Raw genomic sequence first — 25195 nt, 5'->3', positions numbered from 1 at the left:
ATAGTAAGTGGAAACTGAGCATTATTTGAAGAATGGAAAAACTCCAGGCTGTTCCTTCAACCACTGCCCACGTGGACGCAATGCCAAACAGGGTGAAGAAAGGCTATCAACCTGAAACATAAACCCTACCTTCCTCTCTCCCCTGAGCATGTCTGGTATTCTCTCTATACTGAACTGTGTGCAACCGAACTTCTTACATTAATAGTACTTACCAATCACCTTGTAAATATTGTGAAGAAACGTGGTAGCTGTCCCTTGCAATAATGTTTCATGAACACAAGCCAAATTGGACAAGTTGCATTATCAAACTTGGCTGTGAACATCAGTAATTGTTAATTGACTCTATATTTTTCACAGCTTTTGAAGTTTATAGTAGATGCTGATAAATATATAATGTTACTATTATGAAGGTCTTTTGTTTGCATTGCAGATTAGTCCCAAAGGATGTAGAGTATGGTCTATGATCACACAATAAATGCAAAATTACAGAGCATGAACACTGACTGGTTTGTGTTGTAAATTTTCTATAGGGAATACGTAAAATCACCTCATTGCGCCTTGCGGGATGTTCATTTGTATACTCCTGTCTTATTGCTTCTGAACTGGGGAAAAACCCAGATAGGATTAACTAGCATCATATCAAATATTTTGTCTAATCTGTTCAATTTCTGTTGAGAAATTATTTGGTGAATTCTAAGCACTTTTTTTTTATTGCTTCCCCATCATATAACTTAGATGTCTGCCTTGGCTCAGTGGTAGCACACTCACCTCAGAATCATGTGTTTGTCCTGCTCTAGAAACTTGAGTACATGGCCACAACTGGCATTGCAGTATGGCATCTGCAAAGACAGTAGGCATGATTGGACATGTTCTTTGAATGAGACATTAAACCAAGGTCCCATCAGGCCCCTCAGGTGGAAGTAAAAAATTTCAATATTTGAAAAGAGTATGGGAGCTCTTTCATTGTTCAGCATGCAACATGCATGCCTCAACCAACACATTAAACAGAAGATTTCGTTCTTAATTTCACTGCTGTTTAAAGGACCACGTTGAGTGTAAATTGGCTGTTGAGTTTTTATTCAAACCTTAAGATTTGCCAATAATGTGCTTTATTGATTACATATGCAATTTGAAGAACTATTACTAGAAGTTATAGTGGGTTAATACACAAGTCAATTTTATTTTTTAAAAAGAGATCCCATTAAGTGCAGACTAGAAACAATCAGCCACCATGGACGGAACAATGTATTGCTGCATTTCTTACAAACAACATATTTAACTACTCTTTAAAGTCACAATTTTTTCAAATAAAGATAAAGCTTACATGTAGAAAAGTTAGTTTCCAACAGATAACCACATAACAATTCAGCTGAAAACCAATCTTTTACTGAATCTTAAAAAAATCTTTCCTTCACAGTCTTTCACACAACATTCCTATTACCAACTATAAATGTACTGCTGCAATTTTCTCAGGACATACGGATTTTGAGCATTTCTACTCTTTGTCACTTCCAATGCAAAAAAAGGTACATTAATCTTTCACAATCAAAACTAGTTCCTACCTAATTTAAGAAACTGATAACTTAGATTAACATAATGAAAGATTATTAGATCACCAATGTCAAAACCAAATGCTTAAAAAATTGATTGCTCAAATGCTCTCCTTCCCAGCCTTTCGGAGGTCACCATTCTTAAGTCCAGTTAATTTGAAAGCCTACAACAGAAGTTCTCTCCCACACGAAGTTCCACACAGCCATTTTGCCAAGGTCCACCCTTGTTGCGTAACCCTGCAAAATCCTTCTTCTAGTTTTAAATCCTTTCACTCAACTCAAGCTTATCAAAGCATTCTACTACAGCGACATAGCTATTCACTCCTTTACCTCAAATCTACTGCTTGTTTATGGTCACGCCAATAGAGTGATTCTTCACTCACTTTGCTTCTGCTGTCTGGAATTATTTTGCAAAAGCTGTCTGCCTTGCTACCTCCTTAATTTCAATAGCCTCCTCAAAATATATCTGTACATTATTGTCCATTCCCTCAAATACTTCCTCAACTTGTCAGTGTTCATTTCTTTTCTTGTAAAGTGTTCTGAGATGTTCTATATGAAAAATGATACATAAATGTAAGCAATTATTTTAGCCTTTATTGGTGATTTTTTGCTTTCTGATAACAAAAATAGTAAATCTTGTTTCACGATGCAAGTTGTCTAGAGAAGAATGATAAATCCAACCACTTAGCTGAGATGCCAATAGGATGAGTTTGGGAGTGCACTTCGAAATAAAATTCAACAACTAGTCTTATTTCTGTTAAGGGCTGAGAATTACTTCTTAATAGTGTCAATATTACAACAGTAACTATACTTCAAAAGTACTTAATTAGCTGTAAAACATTTTGGGATGTCCCAAGATCATGAAAGGTGATACATAAATGCAAGTTTTTAAAAAAATCAATAAAACAGAATCTGTCCAAAAGAATGCAAACAGTTTTGAGAACACAGCTCTTTAGTGAAATTCCCTACTACTTAGATAGGACCATTTCCTGGGAAACATAGAAAAGGAAGGCTATGACTTCCAAATAAAGAGTCCAATTGTGGGGATACACAATTATCTGAACCCAAGGAGCCAGAATGGGATTGTCCACTCAACAGGTATTGAGACAATAGCATCAATTATCTGGAGAGGACTAATGTACAAACTACTTTCCTTTGTTGGTTATATCACTTAGCCATTGTCAGGAAACAGGGGTAGTTTTAAATAATTTGTATTAGAAAAGAAGCCTAGCTTTAAGTAAGTATAATTTTGTGTTTCAATATTTGAAAGAACTAATGACTTCAGGTTGGTTCAAATGCCTGTATGGTGATGAGAGTTTACAACATGGAAATAAACAGGGTTTAAAGGAAACCTAGGCTGTTGCTTAGCAATCAGGGGCCATCCTGGAACAGAAAGAACTTTTGAGTTAGTTATAAGCGAGTGCCAGAAGAAACTGGACACAAGGCACAGACCTGCAGAGAGCAGATTTACCAAAAGAGAGAAAAATCCCAGAAACCAGAAGTGAGGACAAAAGAATGTCTCAGAAAGACAGTTAAGTCAAATGAACAAAGAATAGGAAGTTGCACATGGTCCTGGTTAAGAGAATTCAAGTACAAAGCAGAAAGAGAGCTTTGGACTAAAGAGAGAACTGCAGGAACCAGACTTAAAGTCAGCGAGGTGAAAAGCCAGAAATCTGAAATGATCAAAAGTTTGGTGACACCTTTATACAGCCTGTGAAGCAGTGGTGTTCTGTTGCCATGGCTGGGCAATTGAGATTGCATGGAAGCTTGAATGTATGTGCTGATTCAGGGCAGAGGAGAGGTTGATCTCCTGAAGTGGATTCTTGGTGAAGCTTTCCAAGAGAAAGCATTGTGTGGGAGAGATTCCAAAGGGAGTCCTTCGAGAGTTCCAGTGAGACCAGTTGGCTCAGTGTGACAAGCATCTGGGGGGGATTTGATGAGAAATCTGCAGTTGTTGCATTGGGTGGCATCTGACACTTAGTTTCAGAGTGTGGTGTGTCTGACCACAGTTTGCCCATTGGTTTACATGGACTGTGTACTTAGTGAGAATATTAGAGTACAAGACAGATTTTGTAACTTGTGTTATCCTTATGATTCTGTATATATCCGAAAAGGAATAGCTGGGCTGAAGGAGTAGTGTATTATAGTTCGCCTTTTCTTGTTTACTAAATGTTTTGTTGTTTTGTTAAAAGTTAATCAACAATCCTGTGATTCTGCTTATCCACATCTCTAAACAAAATAAATAAAAGTTAGGATCTATCAAGCCAGATTCCATCCTGGGATCGGATTTGTCCAGTAGTAACACTAACTGGAGTCACAACGCCATGCAACATAAACTAGTACCAAGTCTTCAAAATTGGGAAACAATTGCAATCTGAATATATGTAATTGATGATCTAGATTCCAAAGACCACTGGACCACATTTTCCTATAAATGGGTTCCTGATACTTGCAAAATACTGCTTATGACTTAAGATTTGATGAAGACGTTGCTGTAACTTACAGCTAAAGATGATTTAATCAGGAACCCTTAATATAAGGTATAGAGTGTCATGAATTGGATTGAAAAATGGGTGGTTGAAAAGAAGTACATGTCCTAGACAACGCGAACATATCAGATTGGAATTCAACAGTTAGTCATGTATTGCATGACTGAGAATTTATGTATAACTGCGATTGCTAATGTAAGTAAGACTGAAGTAATTTCAAAAGATCTCTAAATTTGCAGATGATATCAAAATGGCAGCAGAGTCAAATGATAAAGAGCAGTTTACACAAGTTCAAAAGGACATGGATATGCTGGATTTTTGACTGAAGAACAGAAAATGTAGTTTAGTATAAAGTAGAGATGCTTAGCATACATTTTGAGTAGCACAACAGGAAAAAGTTCTTGGAATATTTCATTGATGAATTAGAGACATGATCAGCCAATGATTTTGGATTATAAAGAAAAGCATATAGTTCCAATATAAAGAGGTCACAGTGACATTGGGTTTGGTCTGAAATCTAAAAGGATTATCATGTTATAGGAGAATTCAGCAAAGTGATGAAATTAATACCATCATTTAGAGTGGAAAACATCCTATTGTATAAATACACACAGATTTGGTTTCATCTCTTATGATTAAAGTTTTTGCTTTCTATTCGGTTGTAGCTGAAAATAAAATGTTCTAGTTGCTCATTCCCAGAATTCTCCAGAATAGAGATGTCACTTAACATGCAAAAACTTATTCAGCGAGGAGAAAAGTCTTGTTAGCAAAGAATGGAGCATAAGGATCAATGGTCTCCTAGATAAGAGAGCAGTCAACGTCACAAAAAAAAACAATTAGGACACTGAATAATTCTTTTTAAGGGATGGCTATCCATGACTAGAGCAATATAAAGACCTAAGCATTCCTTCACAGTTTGTATGAAAAAGGAATCAACTACGGTTACATTCTCCATCTACTGTGAAAGCAGAGATCATTTATTTCTCTACTTGACCACTGCTTAATAACAGTGAGACTAACAGCACTCAGCATTATTATGGAGTAAATTGGACAGCAAATTTCAGAGTCGGGGCATTCAGATAAATGCAGAAATCTATAGGTTCCAACATATTTGTCCTGCTCTTTAAAGCTATGTTCCACCACTGACAGACTTGGCACTGAAATCCATGTACGGGTTTGAAGTTGTACCTACCCATTAAACACATCAAGAAAAGTTCAAACTTTTGCATTCAGGTCCAAGTGAATTTTTAAACAGTGTGGTAAATACTGCCAAACAACTATCTAGCATTGAAAATGTAATTTTCCAACTGTGAAATCTTATTTATATTCCTGCTTTCAACTCTGAAGAATGTTAACCCAGCCATGCAATCTAATTAGCTGGAAACACTTGCACTGGATCAAATGTCTGATGACAACAAAACATCGTTCAAAAGCTCACAAAAACTGTGGGCTGCTGTAAGCCTAACGAGAAGCTTGTGTCAGTTCTTTGTTTCTAATTGGAAAATTGTTCATACCAAGACATTTATTTCTTTAAAAGAAATAAAGGGGTGATATAGTAGAAGTTTCTGAGATTATATGAAGGGGTGGATTAAGTACAGAATTCTGTTATGACTAGAGTTCCACAAAGTGGAAGTATATATTCAGGACAAGAAAAAACTAAACTGATCAATATGTGAAACAGGCTGCAGTGCAAATGGTTGAACTGGTAAACATTAGGGCAGAGATACCGAACAGTGCAGAGGTTGCAAAGTTCTAGCAATTTAGGCCACCCAAATCCTGGCAACACAGACTACTGAGCTTAAATTTATTTACTGTTTTTTCCAATCTGAATATTATGGCCCTTTAGATATGATCTTAGTGCTGTTGACTCATAAAGCAGAACATTCAAGAACCATTCACATCAGCAAATGGAGACATTTCCAAACTAATAGCCGGAGATTACCCTTTATCTGCATCTGTCCAGGCTCCACCATCCATGCATGTGTGGCTTACAAAAACTAAAAACTATGATACACCTGCTTCAAAGGTCTAAAAAATAAAGAGAAATCCTGTCCTAATAGTACCTGAAAAAAATTGTGGTTAAATTTCTTTATAAATGATGATATACAGAAAACAAGCAGAAAATAAAGGTAACAGATGAAGATACTAGATAGACCAATGGTCTTGCCGAAAGAACATAAGAAATAGGAGCAGGAGTAGGCCATCTGGCCCTTCGAGCCTGCCCCACCATTCAACAAGATCATGGCTGATCTGAAGCGAATCAGTTCCACTTACCCGCCTGCTCCCCATATCCCCTAATTCCCTTATCGATCAGAAAACTATCTACCCGTGATTTAAACATATTCAACGAGGAAGCCTCCACCACTTCAATGGGCAGAGAATTCCAGAGATTCACTACCCTCTGAGAGAAGAAGTTCCCCCTCAACTCTGTTCTGAACCGGCCCCCCCTTATTTTGAGGCTGTGCCCTCTAGTTCTGGTTTCCCTTCTAAGTGGAAAGAATCTCTCCACCTCTACCCTATCCAGCCCCTTCATTATCTTATATGTCTCTATAAGATCACCCCTCATCCTTCTAAACTCCAACGAGTACAGACCCAATCTGTTTAATCTCTCCTCATAAGCTACACCCCTCATCTCCGGTATCAACCTGGTGAACCTTCTCTGCACTCCCTCCAAAGCCAATATATCCTTTCGCAAATAAGGGGACCAAAACTGCACACAGTACTCCAGTTGCGGCCTCACCAGTGCCTTGTACAGTTGCAGCAAGACCTCCCTGCTTTTATATTCTATCCCCCTCGCGATAAAGGCCAACATTCCATTCGCCTTCTTGATCACCTGCTGCACCTGCAGACTGAGTTTTTGCGATTCGTGCACAAGGACCCCCAGGTCCCTCTGCACAGTCGCACGATGTAATTTTTCTCCATTTAAATAATATTCCAATTTACTATTATTTCTTCCAAAGTGGATAACCTCACATTTGCTAACGTTATATTCCATCTGCCAGATCCTCGCCCACTCGCTCAGCCTATCCAAATCTCTCTGCAGACTTTCCGCGTCCTCCACGCAATTCGCTTTCCCACTCACCTTTGTGTCATCAGCAAACTTGAATACCCTACATTCAGTCCCCTCCTCCAGATCATCTATGTAAATGGTAAACAATTGAGGCCCCAGCACCGATCCCTGCGGCACGCCACTGGTCACCAACTGCCAACCAGAAAAGCATCCATTTTTTTTTTTTAAAAGCCACAGCACAAACAGGCCCTTCGGCCCACAAGTTGCGCCGATCACATCCCCACCTCTAGGCCTATCTATAGCCCTCAATCCCATTTATCCCAACTCTCTGCTTCCTGTTAGATAGCCAATCCCCAATCCACGCCAACACCTTACTCCTAACTCCGTGTACCCCAATCTTCTGCAGCAACCTTTTGTGAGGCACCTTATCGAACGCCTTCTGGAAATCTAAAAACACCACATCCACCGGTTCCCCTCTGTCAACCGCACTAGTGACATCTTCATAAAAGTCCAGTAGATTCCTCAAACACGACTTTCCCTTCATGAATCCATGCTGCGTCTGCTTGATCGAACCATTCTTATTCAGGTGCTCTGTTATTTCCTCTTTAATAATGGACTCTAGCATCTTCCCAACTACGGACGTTAAGCTAACCGGCCTGTAGTTACCCGCCTTTTGTCTACTTCCTTTTTTAAACAGCGGCGTAACAGTAGCTGTTTTCCAGTCAGCCGGCACTACCCCAGAGTCCAGCGAATTTTGATAAATTACTACTAACGCATCTGCTATTACCTCAGCCATTTCTTTCAGTACCCTGGGATGCATTCCATCCGGGCCCGGGGACTTGTCTACCTTCAGTCCTATTAGTCTACCAAGCACCACCTCCTTAGTAACAGTAATTGTATTAAGGACCTCCCCTCCCACCAACTCTCGATCTCTAATATTCGGCAAACTATTTGTGTCTTCCACCGTGAAGACCGACACAAAGAACTTATTTAAAGTCTCAGCCATTTCCTCGTTTTCCACTATTAAATCCCCCCTCTCATCTTCCAAGGGTCCAACATTCACTCTAGCCACTCTATTCCTTTTTATATACTTGTAAAAACTTTTACTATCATTTTTTATATTTTGAGCTAGTTTAGTTTCATAATCTATCTTTCCTTTCTTAATCTCTTTCTTAGTCGTTCTTTGTTTTTCTTTAAAGCTTTCCCAATCCACTAATTCTCCACTATTTTTGGCCACTCTTTACGCATCTGATTTTATTTTAATACTCTCCTTTATTTCCTTCGTTATCCACGTCCGGTTATACTTTTTCTTACAGTCCTTCTTTATCACCGGAATATATTTTTGCTGAGTACTTTAAAAAATCTCCTTAAAAATCCTCCACTGTTCCTCAGCTGTCCTACCTACCAGTCTGCTCGCCCAGTCTACATTAGCCAATTCCACCCTCATCCTATCGTACTCCCCTCTGTTCAAGCAGAGGACACTGGTTTGGGACCCTACTTTCTCACCCTCCATCTGTATCAGAAATTCCACCATATTATGATCACTCATCCCAAGAGGATCCTTCACAAGAAGATCCTTAATCCTACCTGTCTCATTGCACAGAACCAGATCCAAGATAGCTCGCTCTCTCGTAGGTTCTGTAACATACTGTTCAATGAAACAATCCCGACAGCATTCCAAGAACTCTTCCTCAAGCCCTCCACGTCCAATTTGAGTCGACCAAATATGTAGGTTAAAATCCCCCATGATTATTGCCGTTCCACTTTTGCACGCATCCATTATTTGCTTGTTTATAGCCCTCCCCACCTCGAAGTTATTATTTGGGGGCCTATAGACCACGCCTACCAGTGTCTTTCTCCCCCTACTATTCCTCATCTCCACCCACAACGATTCCACGTTTTGCTCCTTACAGCCTATGTCGTCTCTCACTACCGTCCTGATATTATCCTTTATTAACAAAGCTACCCCACCTCCTTTTTCTACCCGTCTATCCTTCCTAAATGCCTGATAACCCTGCATATTCAGTTCCCAGTCCCGGTCACCCTGCAACCACGTTTCTGTGATGGACACTAGATCATATTCATTTGTATGGATTTGTGCCATTTACTTTGTTTCGAATGCTTCGTGCATTCAGGCAGTGTCTTTATGCCAGCCTTTATCTGGACCCGGTTTGTTGAAGCGCTACTAACATCTCCCAAGCCCTCTCCTCCTTTAGCGAGTTGTTTATTCACTATATTCCTGGCATTAGAGTAGACACATCTCAATCCTATGGTCTGACCTCTCCCCTTCTCTGTTCCCAGTCCACCTGCCCTCTTGCACTGCCTATAACCCTTCTCTGTTTGCGAGCTACCTTCCTCACTCTCAGTCACGTCACTTTGATCCCCTCCCCCCAACCTATCTAGTTTAAACTCTCCCCAGTAGCCTTAGCCAACCTTCCTGCCAGGATATTGGTCCCCCTGGGATTCAAGTGCCACCCGTTTTTAGTATACAGGTCACACCTGCCCCTAAAGAGGTCCCAATGGTCCAGGAACCGGAATCCCTGCCCCCTGCACCATTCCCTCCCTAAAATAAGTTAATTCGTTCACCTATAAAATAGGTAATGCTTGTCTGTTCACAATCACTGAAGCAATCTCAAAATGTCTTCCATCTAGGAGCTGCTCAAAGCTAGAGCCCAAAGAGAGTGTTACAATTGGGTTTCCCCGCAAAATTACAAGATTGTGAACTGCAAACTATAGCACGAGAAGGATAATGACCATGATAGCTTGAAACTAAATGTCATTAAATACACAGTCATGCAAAGATTCCAGGCTGGAATTTTTATACATTTACATTGGGAAATAGTAAGCACTTCCTGAATTTATACTCCGAACGATGAAAAAGCAAAACAGATGCGAGAGAGGTTTCAATATTGACACTCAACACTGAATTGCTGGCCTTATAATGGAAACTAGCACCCCATCATAATCAATATGCCCCAAGATCTTGAATAGATTCACCAAGTACTTCTGTATTGTTGAACAAAGACATGTCGTCGAAGCTTTTCGTCTTGCACTCATCAGGACATTTACAAGAATACGTGTTGGGAGAACAACTTTATACTGTACGAGAGGAGAAGTGGGGCAGAATGTTCTCCAAAAAATTCTAAGTGTCAAAACAGCGTGAAAATGAGAGTATGCCATGCCGGTCTTTTGGGCGACCTCAGCACTGCAATCTTCCAGCACTAAGTCAATTTTTCTGACAGGTGGGAACTTTACATTGGTTGGGGGCAGGGGGGGGGGGGGGGGGGAGAGAGAGAGAGAGAGAGAAGAACAGAACCCAAGTATGATGGTGAAGCCAGCTACAGAGCGCTCCGAGTAAGGCACCCGACCTCCACTGCACGTCCTAATCATTGATGGAATTGTCAGCCCCACACCAACATGGGTTGCCCGCATCAGGACGCTCCCAACGTCTCCCTTCGCAGACCCCCGACATGCCCTCCCCCACCCCATCACAACCCCCTCCGCTGCTCATCCCCCTGCCTGTACAACCATCCCCTTGCAGAACTCCCCCTCATCCCTCCCCCCACCCCCTGCTGAGCATCCCCCTGCCCAGAGCTGTTCTCACCAGCAAAACGGCTAGGAAGACAGCAATCTGCGAATCTGATTTTTGGTCTCACATTGGGAACTAAAGGCTGGTGAGCCAAACATCTGTAGTGGGTAAATTGTAGAAGATATTCTGAGACAGGATCTACAGGCACTTAGAGAGGCAAGGACTGATTAGGGACAGTCAGAATGGCTTTGAGAGTGGAAAATGTCTCACAAATTTGATTCAGTTTCTTGAAGGGATAACTAAGAAGGTAGATGAGGGCAGTGCAGTTGATGTTGTCTACATGGACTTTAGCAAAGCCTTTGACATGGTACCCGCATGGTAGGTTGTTGCACAAGGTTAAATCTCACGGGATCCACGTAAAGTAGCCAATTGGATACAAAATTGGCTTGATGACAGAGGACAGGGAGTGGTTGTAGAGGCTTGCAACCAGTGGTGTGCCTCAGGGATCGGTGCTGGGTCCACTGTTATTTGTCATTTATATTAATGATATGGATGAGAATTTAGGAGGCATGGTGAGTAAGTTTGCAGATAACAAGAGTGGTGGCATAGTGGACAATGAAGAAGGTTATCTAGGATTGTAACACAATCTTGATCAACTGGGTCAGTGGGCTGATGAATGGCAGATGGAGTTTAATTTAGATAACTGCCCGAGGTGATGCATTTTGGAATATCAAACCAGGGCAGGACTTACTCAGTTAATGGTAGGGGCAGCACGATAGCACAGTGGTTAGCACTGCTACTTCACAGCGCCAGGGACCCAGGGTCGATTCCCGACTTGGGTCACAGTCTGTGCGGAGTTTGCACCTTCTCCCCATGTCTGCGTGGATTTCCTCCGGGTGCTCCGGTTTCCTCCCACATTCTGAAAGATGTGCTGGTTAGGTGCATTGACATGAACAGGTGCCGGACTGTGGCGACTAGGGGAATTTCACAGCAACTTCATTGCAGCATTAAAGTAAGCCTTACTTGTGACTAATAAATAAACTTTAACTTTAGTTTGAGGGCATTGGCGAGAGTTGTAGAACAAACAGATTTAGGGGTACAGGTTCATAGCTCCTTGAAAGTGGCGTCACAAGTGAACAGAGTGGTGAATAAGGCATTCGGCATGCTTGGTTTTATTGGTCAGAACATGGAATGCAGGAGTTGGGACGTCTTGAAGAAGTTGTACAAGACATTGGTAAGGGCACACTTGGCATACCGCGCACAGTTCTGGTTACCCTATTACAGAAAGTATATTATTAAACTCGAAAGAATGCAGAAAAGATTTACTAGCATGCTACCGAGACTTGATGGTTTGAGTTATAAGGAGAGGCTGGATAGACTGCGTCATATTTTCCCTGGAGAGTAGGAGACTTAGGGGTGATCTTATAGAGGTCTATAAAATAATGAGGGGCATAGATCAGCTAGATAGTCAACATCTTTTCCCAAAGGTAGGGGAGTCTAAAACTAGCAGGCATAGGTTTAAAGTGAGAGGGGAGAGATACAAAAGGGTCCAGAGGGGCAATTTTTTCCACACAGAGGATGGTGAGTGTCTGGAACAAGCTGCCAGAAGTAGTAGAAGTGGCAGGTATAATTTTGTCTTTTAAAAAGCATTTAGACAGTTACATGGGTATGGTGGGTATAGAGGGATATGGGCCAAATGCAGGCAATTGGGACTGGCTTAGTGGTTGCAATCATGGCACTTGTGTCCTGACAGTACATCTACAAATCCAAGCAATGCCATCGAAGTTCAACACATTTAAGGTTGTTCATTTATTGCTCGTTAGCAATATTAAGAAGCCCTCAGAGCATTCAACTTTTTGAAAAGCAGTGGTGCAAATGTGTTACTCTGATGCTAAACCTTTCACAATGAATGTCAATGAAACACAACCGGATAATGCACAAGGTCAAAAGGCAGCAATTCTTCATGGATCGGAGGATTGAGGATGTTAATTGTGTGGACATGAAAGGCACTGTGTGTAGGTTACTTGACCCTGAAAGATTCCAATATTTGCCAGACGGTTGATTCAGAAGGAAAATAACACTGAACTGAATGGCCTCTGGTGCAATGTAACACGACAGGAATGTTTCCCCAGTAGCAATCACCCTTGCCAAGCCCTTAGAAAATCTCGTTAAAAGTAGGGCATATTTTGAAGGGGGAGGAAATGAGAAAAAAAGGAAGAGGATTTAGAAAGGCACAAAGAGATGTAGAGAGATACAGACACAGCCTCAGAACAACCAGGAATGCAGAGAGAAATAAAAGAATGCAATTCTCTACAATATTTATTAGCTTTTTTATCAATCTGTGGTACCACAAAATATCTTAGAAAGTTACCTATATGAAAGGCAAAAATATGATAACTGGTAAAGCCACAGCAACCTTCTGTTTTCCCATTCTCTATCTGACCCCTGCACACAAAATAAATTAAGAAATTGCCATAGCAAGAATATATCACAATAGAAGGTAAAGCTTTGTATAAATGTCAATAATAAAAGCAACATAATTGTTTTATTTCACTTTATTTTATAAAATCTACAAGTTTTATAATTGAAAGTGAATTATTACTAACCTGTTATCTTTTCCAGGGTACATCTGAGTGTATTCAACCCTATACTTTTTGGCAAAGAGCATGAAGGCATTCATTGGTCTCTTGCATTTGATATTTGTGGGAGAAGTGGTGCTCAATTGGCTTGCGGTCCCTGAGGTTAGACTTTTACTGGATTTATTATAAGAATTACAAGGCAGGTATGGTGATCCAGAAGGCACAGAGCCTGTGATCCATTCTGATTTTTCACAGTCTGGACTGCTGGTGCTTCCACTCGTCTGGGAAGCACGACGCTGACGAGCCATACTACTCAGTACATAAACAGCAGAGGAATCCAGTGGTGTAAAATCATAGCTGTAACATAGTGCAAAGTAATAAGTTTTACTAAATTCACAATTTATTATTTCCAAAAAATACTTGCAGTATTGAATAGAATGTCTAGCTTGAAAACTATGTATCCAGTAGAATTTCCAACCGGCTTGTCATGCACAGGCAGTATTGGCTTGAATAACGCAATATTAAAAATCTTGTATCCGTGCATACTTCTTTTTGGTAAAATTTCTCTCATTGTTACAGTTTTCTCATCTATATGTTAACTTTTCTCCGTTTTACCTTCCTGTATCTACATTAGTCATGGAATAATCTCCAAAAAAGGTCAGAATGGAATTGCACTTGGTGCTGCGTCCCACCACAGCACCTCAATTTCACATTCCTAGCTCCTTATCCAACATTTCAGGGAAATTCTTGCATTCCAACCAACTCAAGTTCTCTACTTCCCAAATTGCAATCAGTCTTGTTGTCTACTTTACTGAAATCTTGCATCCATGCTTCCTGGTCCACACCCTATAACTCCCCTCTGTACCTCCTCACAGCTACAGAATCAAGCATGAAATGATTGGAGGACAAGGGGATAAGGGAACATAAAATCCAAGGGAATTAAAAAGTTACATGATAGATTTGCACGATATGCAGTTGTTCCAGAAGCAGGGAAATTCAAATGGAATGCTAATCTATATTGGGCTGATAAGTCGTGCTAAACATTCTTCAGTGCCAAACCTGTTACACTGAACTTGAAATAAACTTTAAGAGTGTCTTAACGTTAATATACCTTCAGAGAGTTTTTATACAAAGGATAATGATTAATTTTAGCAACGCCTTTCTTTCCATTTCTTTGGCTTTAAAATTGCAATAATTCAATCAAGGCAATTTTATGAGGTATCAACGGAGCTACGGCTACTGCAATAAAATTTAAGCATATATGGTAGTGCTTGTAGGGCCATTTATTCAGTACAGTGAGCAGGATCATTCATGCTTACTGTCTACTTGTAACAGTAAGAGGAGTTAACAGAACTATATACATGCAAAAAGGAATTTTTGTCCCATTAAAAATTCCCTACGTCCAAACTTATTTTGAATACTGCTTGTGTAAACTTGTCACATTATAATTATACCCCTGCAAGTTTTGCATTCCAACTCCTTAAAGTCTACTGCAGAGGAACTCCAATGTCCAAGCAACTATATTTCTTTGCCAATATATTACCAATACATTTTCTAACAGAAAAAGGTGATGAGACAGCCAACAAAGGAAATGCCTGAAGGAAGATGAGAGAGGGAGAGAGAGGCATGATTGCTCATGACAACTGTGCCTTGCACAGAGCTGAAACCCTCATTTATAAATCAGAAATGTTACAGGGCTTTATCAAAGTGGTGATTTTTATTTAAAAAAAACTTTTACTCCAGAAGTAGAAAAAAAAAATTTTCTTTTTAAAAAAAGTTACAAAGTACCTTGGCTCTTGGATCTTTAAACACAACCTAGAGTCCAATTGTGAAGATTCTTATGGTTGATAGGTGTGAAAATTAAACAATGCAAATAGCCTTGGAAAAATAGTAACAGCAAAAAATGATGTTTTCAATTAGAAAATAAACCTCCATCTAAATATAGCACCTTCTGATCCCTTAAAGCACAATAAACTGTAAAATAGTTTGGACAATCGCATACAAAGATACATTTGTACGTTGTATTGAAACTTGTAAAAAAAACCTTTGCACATAAAGTACAGGAAAATAGTTAATGTTTAGATACACATACAGTATATATATTTTTTAATATCCAGCTTTTCATTTTGTTTCACAAATTCTATTCTTAAAAGGATTCTCATTTAGGTTTACCCAAAATTAGTCCAAGGGGAAAGCAAATAATCCAATGGAAGACTTCAGCAAATATTCCCAAAATGCAACAATTATAATGTGCAATAGAATTGCATCAAGTAAACTGCCTGCTGATTTTGCCTTCTATTTTCTGAGGAATTGCCTATCCTCAGCTTTGCAGTTCTCTGAAGCTATATGTCAAAATCAAAAGCTCAGCACATGGGAAAAACATTTGGTACAAACGTACCTCCACCATACAGCACACACTGCACCAAAGGTTAACAGACTTTGAAACAAAATAAGTTTGCAGTTCTGTAACTAACCTGAAATGTTATTATTTACTCAGCAATAATAAATCACAGCATCAATAACTATTCCAAATTACAATAAAGTAATATTTTAAAAGATAAAACCAACTTGAGAACAACTGTGAAGATCAAGATACAAATTTTAGCTTTCTGAATTTTAATATCTACCCTGCCTTTGCTTCTTATGAGCAACAGTGAAAGTGGAATTCTACCTGTACCTGGCAATTACCTGGTTCCAATGAAAGAAATAACCTTGAATTGATGATCATTCAGGAAATGTCCCTGTTTTTAATATATTAGTTCTCATACCTCCTTAATACGAAATTCTATAATTTTACATATTTACAAGATTTACAACACATTTAAAAAAGCAGCTAAACTCAAATTATTTCCAGTGCAAGTCATTCTATTTCTAAAATGTCAGGGCCCACTGTATTAAAGTTAAAACATAACTTTTGTAAATAAAAACATCAAGTCAAATATATTTTGTCACCTCCTAAATGTGTCAAAAACTCCAGAATCATCAAAATTGTTGGCATCTGGATGCCCAGGAGGTAGACAAACATCTCCAACTTCCATTTCACAACACGGAATTCCATGATGAACCACTGTTAAGCTGGGGTAAAAGGAAGACCATCCTGTATTTATTTAAAGAAAGAAAAAAAATCTGTACTCCATATTTTGGCAGAAAAATGTTTTATCCATACCACACTGTTGGCAATCAGCAAATAAAATAATTATAATACTGATGGTATATATCTGACCTTTGTTTTTCACATAGAAGGGGTGATCCAATCTGCACTCTACGGTCAATTTGCCAGCTTGTGACTTGCCAGGATCAAAGGTTAATTTCAGTACTGAACGTCCAAAGGAAACTGTTTCTGTATGAGCCACTAACTTTAGCCCATCGGATCCATATCGATATTTCTGTGGAACAAAACAAACTATTTTAACATCACATTTAACCCATGAGACAGAGAGAAAGTATTATTACAGCTCAGTAACAAAACATCTCCCATTTCTGAATACTCTTCCCTCTGTGATGGTGCTTAATGAATTTCTGCAGAGGCCCCCAAAAATTATCTTGTTGATGGGATTATATGTTTGCAAAAGGTTCTCCTTTTAAAGTTAAGCATTTCTCCTTTCCTCTCCAAAGGACCTTTCAAAACATCCACATCAGGGAGAACTTCAGAGGTAAAAATTAAAGAACCTTATTTGAGTCCCGGAAGTCATGACTTCAATTTTATACTCAATATCTATTATTACTAATATCTTCCCTGAATAAAAGTGTATGTACCCAAAAATGCAATGTTTTACTGAATTAACCTCAGAAATATCTTAAAGGCACAGTCAATTATTTCTCACCATAACCATTGGTTGTTAGAGATTAAGCTTCCAACATGTTCGGAGGAGGAGGAGCAGTCTCTGGGTGAGTATAAAAACTCACTTTAACCCGGGGATCGGGGCCTAGTTTCGGGAGCAGTTCGGAGGAGGAGGAGCAGTCTCTGGGTGAGTATAAAAACTCACTTTAACCCGGGGATCGGGGCCTAGTTTCGGGAGCTGTTCGGAGGAGGAGGAGCAGTCTCTGGGTGAGTATAAAAACTCACTTTAACCCGGGGATCGGGGCCTAGTTTCGGGAGCTGTTCGGAGGAGGAGGAGCAGTCTCTGGGTGAGTATAAAAACTCACTTTAACCCGGGGATCGGGGCCTAGTTTCGGGAGCTGTTCGGAGGAGGAGGAGCAGTCTCTGGGTGAGTATAAAAACCTAACGGTAACTTCCTGTTTTCCACTTTTTCTTTCTTCAAAAGTGACGTCAGAGGGAAGCTGTGATCTGATTGGTTGATAGCAAATCTGCCCCAAATTTAAAAAAAACACAGCTAAACTCATAAACTTAAATTAAACTAATTAATTAATTAGAGATGGCTGGTCAGGTGATGTGCTTGAGCTGCTTGATGTGGGAGCTGGCAGATCCCATTGCGAGCAACAGCGACCACATCTGCAGTAAGTGTTGGCTGCTTGAAAAACTCCGGCTCAGAGTTGATGAGCTGGAGTCTGAGCTTCAAACACTGAGGCACATCCGGGAGGGGGAGACTTACCTGGACACTGTGTTTCAGGAGGCAGTCACACCTGTCAGAGTAAATAGTTTAAATCCTGCCAGTGGCCAGGGACAGCAGGGTGTGACTGCAAGTCAGGCAGGTAAAGGGAACCAGCAGTCAGGAACTCAGGAGCCTCAGCCCTTGACCCTGTCCAACAGGTACGAGGCACTTGCTCCCTGTGTGGATGGCAAACAGGGCTGCAGGAAGGATGAGTCAGCTGACCAAGGCACCATGGTTCAGCAGGCCATTCAAGGGGAGGAAGTAAATAGGCAAGTTGTAGTTGTAGGGGATTCTATTATCAGGGGGATAGATAGGATCCTTTGTGAGCAGGATAGAGTGTCCCGCATGGTATGTTGCCTGCCCGGTGCTAGGGTGCGGGACATCTCTGACCGGCTTGAAAGGATACTGGAGAGGGAGGGGGAGGATCCAGTTGTTGTGGTCCATGTTGGTACCAACAACATAGGCAAGTCTAGGAAAGAGGACCTGTTTAGAGATTATAAAGAGCTAGGATTCAAATTAAAAAACAGGTCCTCAAGGGTCATAATCTCCGGATTACTGCCCGAGCCACGTGCAAATTGGCATAGGGAGGCAAGAATAAGGGAAGTTAACACGTGGCTGAAAGAGTGGTGTGGGAAAGAAGGGTTCTTTTTCATGGGACACTGGCATCAGTTTTGGGGCAGGGGGGACCTATACCGTTGGGATGGTCTCCACCTGGACCGAGCTGGGATCAGTGTTCTGGCGAAGAGAGTAAATGGGGTGGTCAATAGGACTTTAAACTAGAGATTGGGGGGGAAGGGAAAGTCAGGGAACCAAGAGGTGAAGGAATCAGTGGGAAGCGTAGCTGCTTAGGATTACAAAAAATCACGAAAAGACAGCACTCAGGAGAGGTTACGATAGTCCCCATCTCACAAAATATGACACAGTGTCTGGAAAGGCTCAGTAGACCAAGGTCCACCACACTACGAAAACAAAAAGGGACGGTCAATAGGGAATTAAAGGTGCTATATTTAAATGCCCGCAGTGTCCGGAACAAGATAGATGAGCTTGTGGCCCAGATTGTGACTGGCAGGTATGATGTGGTAGGCATCACAGAGACGTGGTTGCAGGGGGTTCAGGACTGGCAGTTAAACATCCAGGGATTCACAACCTATCGAAAAGACAGAGGGGTGGGTAGAGGGGGCGGGGTTGCCTTGTTAATTAGAAATGAAATTAAATCAATAGCACTAAACGACATAGGGTCAGACGATGTGGAGTCTGTGTGGGTAGAGTTGAGGAACCACAAAGGCAAAAAAACCATAATGGGAGTTATGTACAGGCCTCCTGACAGTGGTCAGGACCAGGGGCACAAAATGCACCACGAAATAGAAAGGGCATGTCAGAAAGGCAAGGTCACAGTGATCATGGGGGATTTCAATATGCAGGTGGACTGGGTAAATAATGTTGCCAGTGGACCCAAAGAAAGGGAATTCATTGAATGTTTACAGGATGGCTTTTTGGAACAGCTTGTGATGGAGCCCACGAGGGAACAGGCTATTCTGGACTTAGTGTTATGTAATGAGCCAGACGTGATAAAAGATCTTAAAGTAAGGGAACACTTAGGAAGCAGTGATCATAATATGGTAGAATTCAGTCTGCAATTTGAAAGAAGGAAGGCAGAATCAGATGTGAAGGTTCTACAGTTAAATAAAGGTAATTACAGGCGCATGAGGGAGGAACTGACAAAAATCGACTGGAAGCAGAGCCTAATGGGAAAGACAGTAGAACAGCAATGGCAGGAGTTTCTGGGAGTAATTGAGGACACAGTGCAGAGGTTCATCCCAAACAAAAGAAAGGTTATCAGAGGGGGGATTAGGCAGCCATGGCTGACAAAGGAAGTCAGGGAATGCATCAAGGCAAAAGAGAGAGCCTATAATGTGGCAAAGAGTAGTGGGAAGTCAGAAGATTGGGAAGGCTATAAAAACAAACAGAGGATAACAAAGAGAGAAATAAGGAAGGAGAGGATCAAATATGAAGGTAGGCTAGCCAGTAACATTAGGAATGATAGTAAAAGTTTCTTTAAATACATTAAAAACAAACGGGAGGCAAAAGTAGACATTGGGCCGCTCCAAAATGACGCTGGTAATCTAGTGATGGGAGACAAGGAAATAGCTGAGGAACTTAATAAGTACTTTGCGTCAGTCTTCACAGTAGAAGACATGAGTAATATCCCAACAATTCAGGAAAGTCAGGGGGCAGAGTTGAATATGGTTGCCATCACAAAGGAGAAAGTGCTAGAGAAACTAAAAGGTCTGAAAATTGATAAATCTCCGGGCCCAGATGGGCTACATCCTAGAGTTCTAAAGGAGATAGCTGAAGAAATAGTGGAGGCGTTAGTTATGATCTTTCAAAAGTCACTGGAGTCAGGGAAAGTCCCAGAGGATTGGAAAATCGCTGTTGTAACCCCACTGTTCAAGAAGGGAACAAGAAAAAAGATGGAAAATTATAGGCCAATTAGCCTAACCTCAGTTGTTGGCAAAATTCTAGAATCCATCGTTAAGGATGAGATTTCTAAATTCTTGGAAGTGCAGGGTCGGATTAAGACAAGTCAGCATGGATTTAGTAAGGGGAGGTCGTGCCTGACAAACCTGTTAGAGTTCTTTGAAGAGATAACAAATAGGTTAGACCAAGGAGAGCCAATGGATGTTATCTATCTTGACTTCCAAAAGGCCTTTGACAAGGTGCCTCACGGGAGACTGCTGAGTAAAATAAGGGCCCATGGTATTCGAGGCAAGGTACTAACATGGATTGACGATTGGCTGTCAGACAGAAGGCAGAGAGTTGGGATAAAAGGTTCTTTCTCAGAATGGCAACCGGTGACAAGTGGTGTCCCGCAGGGTTCAGTGTTGGGGCCACAGCTGTTCTCTTTATATATTAACGATCTAGATGACGGGACTGGGAGCATTCTGGCCAAGTTTGCCGATGATACAAAGATAGGTGGAGGGGCAGGTAGTATTGAGGAGGTGGGGAGGCTGCAGAAAGATTTAGACAGTTTAGGAGAGTGGTCCAAGAAGTGGCTGATGAAATTCAACGTGGGCAAGTGCGAGGTCGTGCACTTTGGAAAAAAGAATAGAGGCATGGACTATTTTCTAAACGGTGACAAAATTCATAATGCTAAAGTGCAAAGGGACTTGGGAGTCCTAGTCCAGGATTCTCTAAAGGTAAACTTGCAGGTTGAGTCCGTAATTAAGAAAGCAAATGTAATGTTGTCATTTATCTCAAGAGGCTTGGAATACAAAAGCAGGGATGTACTTCTGAGGCTTTATAAAGCACTGGTTAGGCCCCATTTGGAGTACTGTGAGCAATTTTGGGCCCCACACCTCAGGAAGGACATACTGGCACTGGAGCGGGTCCAGCGGAGATTCACACGGATGATCCCAGGAATGGTAGGCCTGACATACGATGAACGTCTGAGGATCGTGGGATTATATTCATTGGAGTTTAGGAGGTTGAGGGGAGATCTGATAGAAACTTACAAGATAATGAACGGCTTAGATAGGATGGACGTAGGGAAGTTGTTTCCATTAACAGGGGAGACTAGGACGCGGGGGCACAGCCTTAGAATAAAAGGGAGTCACTTTAGAACAGAGATGAGGAGAAATTTCTTCAGCCAGAGAGTGGTGGGTCTGTGGAATTCATTGCCACAGAGGGCTGTGGAGGCCGAGACGTTGAGCGTCTTCAAGACAGAAATTGATAAATTCTTGATTTCTCGAGGAATTAAGGGCTATGGGGAGAGAGCGGGTAAATGGAGTTGAAATCAACCATGATTGAATGGTGGAGTGGACTCGATGGGCCGAATGGCCTTACTTCCGCTCCTATGTCTTATGGTCTTATGGTCTTATGTGGGGAAAAAAATAGACAATGTTCATTCCTTCCATAGTAAGGGAGAAAGACTTCTCATGAACACACTAAAAAAAACCTAGCATTCAACTCCTAAAACAAAAAATGCAATGTAATGGAAAACCTTTTAAGAAATGCATTTCACTCTCAAAAATCTCATTCCTAAGGCCGGAAAGTTTAAAGACTATACTTCCTCCCACTCACCCAAACCACATCAAAGACACACTCATGTCGAAGACTAGTAATCAGAAATTAAACTATAATGATTTGTTAATTATAATTTCACTTAAAGTATTACACGTTTGGGCATGTATAATAATACTTAAATTTATTGCCTTTAAATGTAATTTAAAATTCTGAGATTTGGTTCTCGGTGAAGTTTGAGCCTATGTAAAATGGCGTCAAACACGAGGCTGTTGTGTAGATTGCACTGATCAGCTTTTTAACTAAAAGTAAAAACACATGCAGAATTCACACGAAGTTTGGACTCCTGCCGAGCAGTGATGTTACTACTACATCAAGCACATAGTCTTTTTCCATCAATGTAAAACAGACAACAGTATGCATCTCAGTGCAGTACACATGATTTATTTCCTTGATTAAAGAACTAAAAGTAGGAATAGCTTAACAGCAACTGAGAGTTACTAGTTTCCTAACATAGAAATGAACCACTATATGCCACACTAAGATAAATACCTTGACAAACACTTGTTCTGGGATGCTGACATGTTTTTTAAACTAAAATATCAATGCTGGATTAATTCTCCAGAACATTAATAAATTATTTAAACATTTTTCACAAGTAGTTTTACATTGTGATGCTGCAAAAATCCATAAATGATTCTAAAATTTAAGATAAAACAAGTAGAACAAAATGATCACCTTTTGTGTGTGGTTTTTCAAAGCTTTTTCATCCTCAGTCTTAATTTCCAGTTTTGCAAATGCTTCAACATCTTGCCAGTCTCTAACCTCACCCTTCTGGAAGCGCAATCGTGTCCCTGGAACAGCAAGTAAAACTAGATTACACGAGTAGAAATTCTGGAGTGAAAATTGTATATATTAAAAAATGCTGTGGTTGCTAAAATTATAACCCATTTTCATATCCAATACCGATCACACAAGCATTCCGATGCATAACTTATTCTTAACTTTAATGAATCACTGTAAATAAAGCCTTACCTTTCATGAAGCAGTTCCATGCAGTTTGTGGCCATGAATGTGACCAGCCAAGTTCATCATCATCTGACAGAGATGACAAACAGAAGATGTCTGACTCTGATTCACTGCTTGCCTGTTGCAAAATAAGGCAAAAGAAACTTTACATTATCAACATTACCACGTCTCTCTCCTATACAGGCAAGACAATCACATGTATATTTACAAATCAAGTCTGACAATGTTAAACAAACATACCCTTTCTCGCTTTATAGTGGTCTGTCCTTCCCAATGACTTGTGGAGAGGTTAGTTTCACTTTCTGAGACATCTGGAGGAGGACGAGCGTAGGAATGTAAACTTTTACTTGTGGCCACTATATGCATTGGCGATCTGGAAAAACATAAATGTAACAATATGCTGAAAATTAAATGTACAACATGGCACACTTTCTTGAACAAAAATAATCCAGATTTTGTTGGTCTAAACTTACAATTTCATTAAAATGAATGCAGCCACACTGGGACAGTGTGAAGCTACTAGGTGAGGTGGGGCAGGGTGGGGTGCTTGGAAAGAGTGAAACTGTAGCTTTTATCAGAAAATTCAATGATCCTTACATTTTTAAAAATTATACAATTTTTATGTGAAAGTATTGGAGGTGAATGCTTTTATTCAAAGTATTTTCCAATTTTATAATAAAATAAATTTCAGCTGGCTTTTTTTTTAAAGAAACAAAATCTACTTTCTTATTTCAGGGAGAAATGCAAGATCAGTTTAGGTCTTCTCTGCTGCTAAGCTGCATGATATTATGGAGAAATATCCCTACAGTCTCAGCTGACTCCACTGGAAACTTGATGGGGGAGGAGAAGTGCAGGAGGGGTATAAAGAGAGGCAAGATATATCCCAGAGTGCCTCAACTGGATTCTTGGACCCACAATTTAAAACTAGCTGAAGAGCTGACCTGGAACTAAACACAAGAACACAAGAAATAGAAGCAGGAGTAGGCCAACAGGCCCTTCAAACCTGCCCCGCCATTCAATACGATCATGGCTGATCTATGCCGGCCTCAACTCCTTTTCTGTGCCATTTCCCCCAATTCCTCGAATTATCAAATATTTATCCACCGCCACTTTAAATGTTTCTAATGATCCAGTCTCCACCACCCTTTGGGGTAGAGAATTCCAGAGATTCACCACCTTCTGCGAGAAGAAATTTCTACGCACCTCCGTTTTAAATACCAGCCTTTATCTTGAAGCTATGTCCCTTCGAGACTCTCCTACTAACGAAAACATCTTATCTACCCCCTAAGGATCTTATATGTTTGAATAAGGTCACCCCTCACTCTTCTAATCTCCAAGGAATACAGATCCAGACTATTTAGTCTCGTTTGATTGAATAACCTCCTCATCCCAGGAATTAGCCTGGCAAATCTCCTTTGGACTTCCTCCAACATTACAATATCCTTTTTTTAGGTGAGGGGACCAAACTGTACTCAGTATTCCAGGTGAGGCCTCATCAACAAATACAACTGCAACAAAATATTCCTTTTTTAAACTCCAATCCCTTTGCAATCTAGGCCAAAATGCAATTTGCATTCTGAACTACTTGTTGGACTTGCCTGGTAGCATTTTGTGATGTATGCACTAGAACACCTAGATCCCTCTGTACTTCGCTCACCTGCAGGCTCTCTCCATTTAGATAATAATCTGCCTTTTGATTCCTCCTACTGAAGTGCATGACTTCACACTTCCCAAATTAAACTCCATTTGCCAGGTTTTCACCTAGTCACCCAACCTATCTATATCCTATTGCAAAATCACAATATCCTCATCACAATATACCCTTCCACCTATCTTCGTATCATCGGCAAATTTGGAAACCTTACATTCTGTTCCTTCCTCCAGGTCATTATGTAAATAGTGAACAACTGGGGCCAAGAACTGATCCCTGCAGTACTCCACTAATTACATCTTTCCACTCTGAAAAGAACCCATTGATTCCAGCTCTCTCTTTTGTACGTGACAGCCAGTTTTCAATCCATGCCAACACACTTCTTCCAATTCCATGGGCTTTTACTTGATGCACCAGCCTATTATGCGGCACCTTATCACCTGCGTTTTGGAAATTTAAATACACTACATCCTCAAAGAATTTGAGCAAATTTGTCAAACATGACTTAACTTTCATAAAACCACGTTGACTAGGTTTGATTATATTCCGCTTTCCTAAATTAGTTATTTCCTCTTTGATTATTGACACTAATGCCTTGCCAATAATAGATGTTAAACTAATTGGCCTATAATTCTCTGCCTTTGTCCCTTTTTGAACAAGGGAGTCACATTGGCTGTTTCCAATCCTCTGGTACCTTCCCAGAATCTAGCGAGTTACAAAAAATTTCAACCAACGTCTGCAAAAACCAGACAGATCACCAACATGGACCTAGCACTGGAAACGGA

At 40.5% G+C, this 25195-nt stretch overlaps 1 protein-coding gene across 20 annotated transcripts in view; it reads right to left on the bottom strand.

Moving 5' to 3' along the window:
* The window catches only part of hbp1 (HMG-box transcription factor 1), a 54190-nt gene that overhangs the window by 9971 nt on the left and 19024 nt on the right, over window positions 1-25195 (bottom strand). For all 20 annotated transcript variants that reach the window (XR_013500171.1, XR_013500177.1, XR_013500172.1 and 17 more), the window contains 6 exons: window positions 23000-23132; window positions 22766-22877; window positions 22469-22584; window positions 16381-16543; window positions 16110-16254; window positions 13185-13514 (listed from right to left, as the gene is read on the bottom strand). Coding sequence is in view for 13 of the 20 variants with exons in the window: in XM_078235494.1 (XP_078091620.1) it covers window positions 13185-13514; window positions 16110-16254; window positions 16381-16543; window positions 22469-22584; window positions 22766-22877; window positions 23000-23132 (999 nt within the window). In the remaining 7 variants the exon portion in view is untranslated. The remainder of the gene's footprint in view (window positions 1-13184; window positions 13515-16109; window positions 16255-16380; window positions 16544-22468; window positions 22585-22765; window positions 22878-22999; window positions 23133-25195) is intronic.

The sequence above is a fragment of the Mustelus asterias genome, chromosome 19 (assembly GCF_964213995.1).
Source record: "Mustelus asterias chromosome 19, sMusAst1.hap1.1, whole genome shotgun sequence".
NCBI lineage: Eukaryota > Metazoa > Chordata > Chondrichthyes > Carcharhiniformes > Triakidae > Mustelus > Mustelus asterias.
The sequence above is the reverse complement of the archived record's forward strand: the minus strand, read 5'-3'. Positions and strand labels throughout refer to the sequence as shown.